We start from the raw sequence: 4105 nt of genomic DNA, 5'->3' as shown, positions 1-4105 counted from the left end.
CCTCACGTCAACAGAAACAGAAGAATCAATTAAACTTATGTGGGATAAACACAAGCCAGCAAAACTTCAGGCCTTCTTGTAGCTCCTCAATTCAGAAGGGCTACTAACGGGCAGCTGGAGCGCAACATTGGGATTCCCCAGCGAGTGTCAATATTGTAACAGGGATATTCAATAGACACCAAGACACTGCATACGAGACTGCAAATTTGCTTGTTGAGTATGGCACCGATACTTAAGCATCTGGAGCACCTTAGGCTTGCCCCAATACCTCTCATAGACAGAGATTAACACAGGGGTCCCCCCCCCGGCACTCAAACCACTGCTACATACACACCCTCCCTCTGCACTCCGGTTCTAGCGGGAGATGTTCTCCATAGTGCTCTTTTGTGGTGTGCTAGGTGTAGCTTCATTTTTTCCAGTGTAAAATTTAACGTCCTTCGGAAATGTCATGGCGCCTGAAGAGATACGATACACGCCGACATAGAGCGCTGTAACCACATACTACGTTTTATTGAGTCCTGCGGAAAGAAACGCCAAGAAACGCTCATAGAAGAGTTCTGCCAACCCGCTCATGGGACCCAGACTGACTTGTAATTGATACTATTAATATGATCACCGTTCATTCAAAACAAACTAAAAAAAAAAACAGAAAAGAAAAGAAGAAGACACAAATGAGCTTGAAGTTGGAGTTGAAGTCAACATCAACAAGCCAATTCTGACTTGTAGGACACTCCCAACATCCAACTCCATTATCTCATACACATCCGCCACGTGGAACTCCCAATCACATTCAAGGCTCAACAAAATATTGAATCCAAATATAGCAACAATTTGACAAAGTCTACGTATCTCGGCACTTTATCCTTTTGGGGAGGCTTCTTACTCGACGTTGGGATTTCGATGGCAACGGGGTGACGCGGTATTGGATCGCACTCATCGGGCTAGTCGCCGCGCGTGGATAGATGCCGGAACTGAGATGTTGCTGCGTCGGCGTGATCAGCGCGGGGTCGATCGATCGATCCATCGCCCGCCGGAAGGGAGAAAGGATGCCTTCTCCCCTCTCCCTCCCGCCGCGGATGATCGTCACGAGCTCCGAAGCCCCGGCGATTGGCGGCGCGGGAGAGGGGAACAGCAGATTGCGCCAAGCATTGGGCGACCCACACGAGGCAGTCGCGCTCGCGTACCACGATCGCTGCGCGACGCCGCGCTGGATGTCCACTGCCACCTCCCCCCCCCCCTCCCCCTTATCCGTTTCCCACTCCCTTGCATCCCGTCTGCATATCTTTGTCCCTCGACGTGCATTTTCCAATTTGTGCGATTGTTCTCTGGATTCCTTGGTATTGTGCTTTTTGATATTGTATCTTCGTCTCAGGTATGTGTTCTTTTGCACGCGGTTTTCGATTCGTCCCTCTTGGGTAAGTTCTGAGCTCATGGCTGTTTCATATGCATTGCTGGGATCATGTCCCGTGGGGTGTTGTGGCCTTGGTTCTGAGAATGAGTTAATGCGAGATAGCAGATTCTTTAACACTGTTTCGCTACATGCTTGTCGAATGTAGCTGACATTTGGATTTCGTGTGAATGAGTTATCTGAGACTGAAACATCGTGGATCTGCAGACTTTCAAGATGGCTCAGGCTAGCGTAAGTGCTTCCATCCAAGCACCTAGCGTCGATGTGATGGTCGACTTGGGTAACCCCTTGTTGAACCGTGTTGTGGATGGGTTCATCAAGGTTGGAGGGATCGGTGCTTTGCATGCCGCTGCTCAAGATTCTTACCGACTCACGCTGCAAGGTACCAATTGCACCTTTCTTTACTTTACAGTCCAAGTTTGGACCTAATAACTTGTAGTGCATGTGTACATCCGCGTTCGTTGCCGGCCCCTGGGCGTAATGCGTGATCGCATTCCGATGATGTTTCTTAGGAGTATTCTTGAGAATTGAAGGAATTGCGTCTGATTGATTCCCACTTGTGCAGAGGAGACAAGCCAGAGGTCTTTGGAGAAGACTGCCCGACGGTTGGGCAAGGAGGCTTTGCAGTGGGGTCTGGCTGCCGGAGTTTACACCGGCGTGACGTACAGCATGCAGGAGGCTCGTGGCATTTCCGACTGGGTCTGTGTTCGCGCCCTGCGTCCTCTGATTTATGATACATGCCTCGACTCAGCGTTGTGGTTTCCTCCAGTGTTCATATACGACTGCGTAGATTTAGTTCAATAGGCCCTTCTTATTACTTTGGAAGTTTCTGATTAGTGCTACTTGACTGCTGCAGAGAAACCCACTGGTGGGGGGAGCCATCACTGGAGCTGCATTGTCGCTGACCGAGACCGACCCCCGCTTGGATCGTGTGGTTCAATCCGCTGTCACTGGTAGTGCCATTGCCAGCGCTGCGGAGTTCTTGCGCAATCTCACTAGTTAGGGAATGCAAGGTCGACATGTTAAAGTAAATTGTCTGTAAATTTGCGTGATGCCGCCGCAGCTACTGTCGTTGTAAAACGACTGTCAATGTAATTTGTGCCTAACTACTGGCGTTCTTGTGAAATGTTCAACACCTATCTCATTTTTGTCTCCTTTCTGGTACTCGTTTCGTCAGAGTTTTTTCTAAGTTGTCGGTAGCTCGGTGTATTCTTATGTTAGATACTGGAAAAATATCATCACACTCGTTAAAATCCTTGAGCAAATTTCGCAACTTCAACTAATGTTTTGCAGTACGGTAAAAGAATACACTGCACTTAACTCGCATTTCATTTGTCGCCAGTTTCCTGATATGCATGCTTCTAACGTAATTGGACTGTTGTAATCTCAGCGAGTTGGTTTAGTAACGGTGATATCGTAGGATTATGCCGTGTCTAACAATCACGTTGCGATTGGGAAAATTGAAAGGTTTCGCTGAGGGACTCTTAGAAGCTCTTCTCTCCTTACTATCTTCACAACATTTGATTACACTCACTTGTCTTGCAGCGAACCGCGGAGAGTGAAGGAAGATTTGCATCAAATGGCCATTTATGTCTTGCAAGCACGCATGTTGGTGTGAAGATGCGCACTCATATCAATCAACACCTGCGTACAATTTATGTCTATCTATCTATCTATCTATATATATATATATATATATATTTATGTATGTATACATGTATTTATTTATTTGTTTACGGTGTGTCTACAGGTATGGTAATGCCACCACAATCTGCCGCACACATGTTTTGGCCATTGTCACCACAACCTGCGACCCACTCTTTATATTCTTTCAGTTTTTTATTCTAATCAATTTTTTTTTGTTATTTTTTCCAATTTTTTTCAAATTATATAGTAATTGGATCAAATTGTAATAAAAAATAATCAAAATTTTGATAACAATAAATTGTGACGATAACAAGAACCTTAGTGACATTAGCAGCAAACAAAAATTTATATTTACATAATGCTGTAAAGAATTTTGAAACTATGATAACATATCAATTAAACATTATACAAATTTAGCATTAATGTGATTAAATATCAGAAATGTTTTTATTCTACTCAATAAAGTAATAAAAAGAAACAAAAAGACAGAACAAACAGTTGTGATTACTATCCTTAAGGCAAGTGGTAGTTCAAAATTGTGCAACAAACTTGCAATTTCAATATGCAACAAATAATTTTGTCAAAAAATGTGAATGTTTGTTGCATATAGAAGTAGAATATTCATGATTTTGTCAAAAAATGGACTTCTTATGAGTTTGTCTATGTTTAAAAAAGAAAACACATGTAAGTAAATGTAAAAATGCTGCAAATGATGAGTCTTAATTTGACACGAGATGTATTTTCTGTAGTTTGAATATTCTTTTTGATAATGATAAATAATCTTTAACAATCTTTGGGTTGTAAAGGAAATTTGACTTGTGTGAGAATTTAAAAAATATCTTTTTGAGAAATTAAGGAAATCTAATAAGAAAGTTACAAAAAAAAGGAAAAAAAAGATATATAATAAATTTATCAAAGATATTTCTACTAAGACTTTGCACTTGTACAATTTGCTGATGTGTTTGCAAAATGCAAGAGTTGAACAAAAAATTAAAATTATAAAGTTATTAGGAATTGATTATATTATCTATAATAACAAACTCTACTCTT

General features: G+C 42.2%; 1 protein-coding gene across 4 annotated transcripts; it reads left to right on the top strand.

Annotated features, from left to right (window-relative positions):
- Positions 1 to 1319: 1319 nt before the first annotated feature.
- Positions 1320 to 3120, top strand: LOC112288054 (outer envelope pore protein 16, chloroplastic). Of its 4 annotated transcripts, none has more exons than XM_090253787.1 (5): positions 1320 to 1372; positions 1616 to 1790; positions 1974 to 2107; positions 2265 to 2361; positions 2954 to 3120. In XM_090253787.1, exons 2-5 carry the CDS (start codon positions 1625 to 1627, stop codon positions 2968 to 2970), a joined length of 414 nt encoding a protein of 137 aa, XP_090109913.1. In that variant the 5' UTR covers positions 1320 to 1372; positions 1616 to 1624; the 3' UTR covers positions 2971 to 3120. The 4 variants fall into 4 exon arrangements, with proteins under 4 accessions (XP_090109913.1, XP_090109912.1, XP_073392866.2 ...); XM_090253786.1 differs by having other exon boundaries at positions 1320 to 1415; XM_073536765.2 differs by lacking the exon at positions 2954 to 3120 and having other exon boundaries at positions 2265 to 2563.
- Positions 3121 to 4105: the final 985 nt, after the last annotated feature.

Source organism: Physcomitrium patens, chromosome 10 (genome assembly GCF_059467195.1).
Source record: "Physcomitrium patens ecotype Gransden chromosome 10, ASM5946719v1, whole genome shotgun sequence".
Taxonomy (NCBI): Eukaryota; Viridiplantae; Streptophyta; class Bryopsida; order Funariales; family Funariaceae; genus Physcomitrium; species Physcomitrium patens.
This window is presented reverse-complemented; position numbering and strand designations above follow the sequence as displayed.

Coding starts and splice junctions, on each gene's coding strand:
- LOC112288054 (XM_073536765.2), top strand. CDS start 1,625: ATGGCTCAGGCTAGCGTAAGTGCTTCCATCCAAGCACCTAGCGTCGAT. Junction 1,791..1,973: donor TTACCGACTCACGCTGCAAG/GTACCAATTGCA, acceptor CCACTTGTGCAG/AGGAGACAAGCCAGAGGTCT. Junction 2,108..2,264: donor CTCGTGGCATTTCCGACTGG/GTCTGTGTTCGC, acceptor TGACTGCTGCAG/AGAAACCCACTGGTGGGGGG.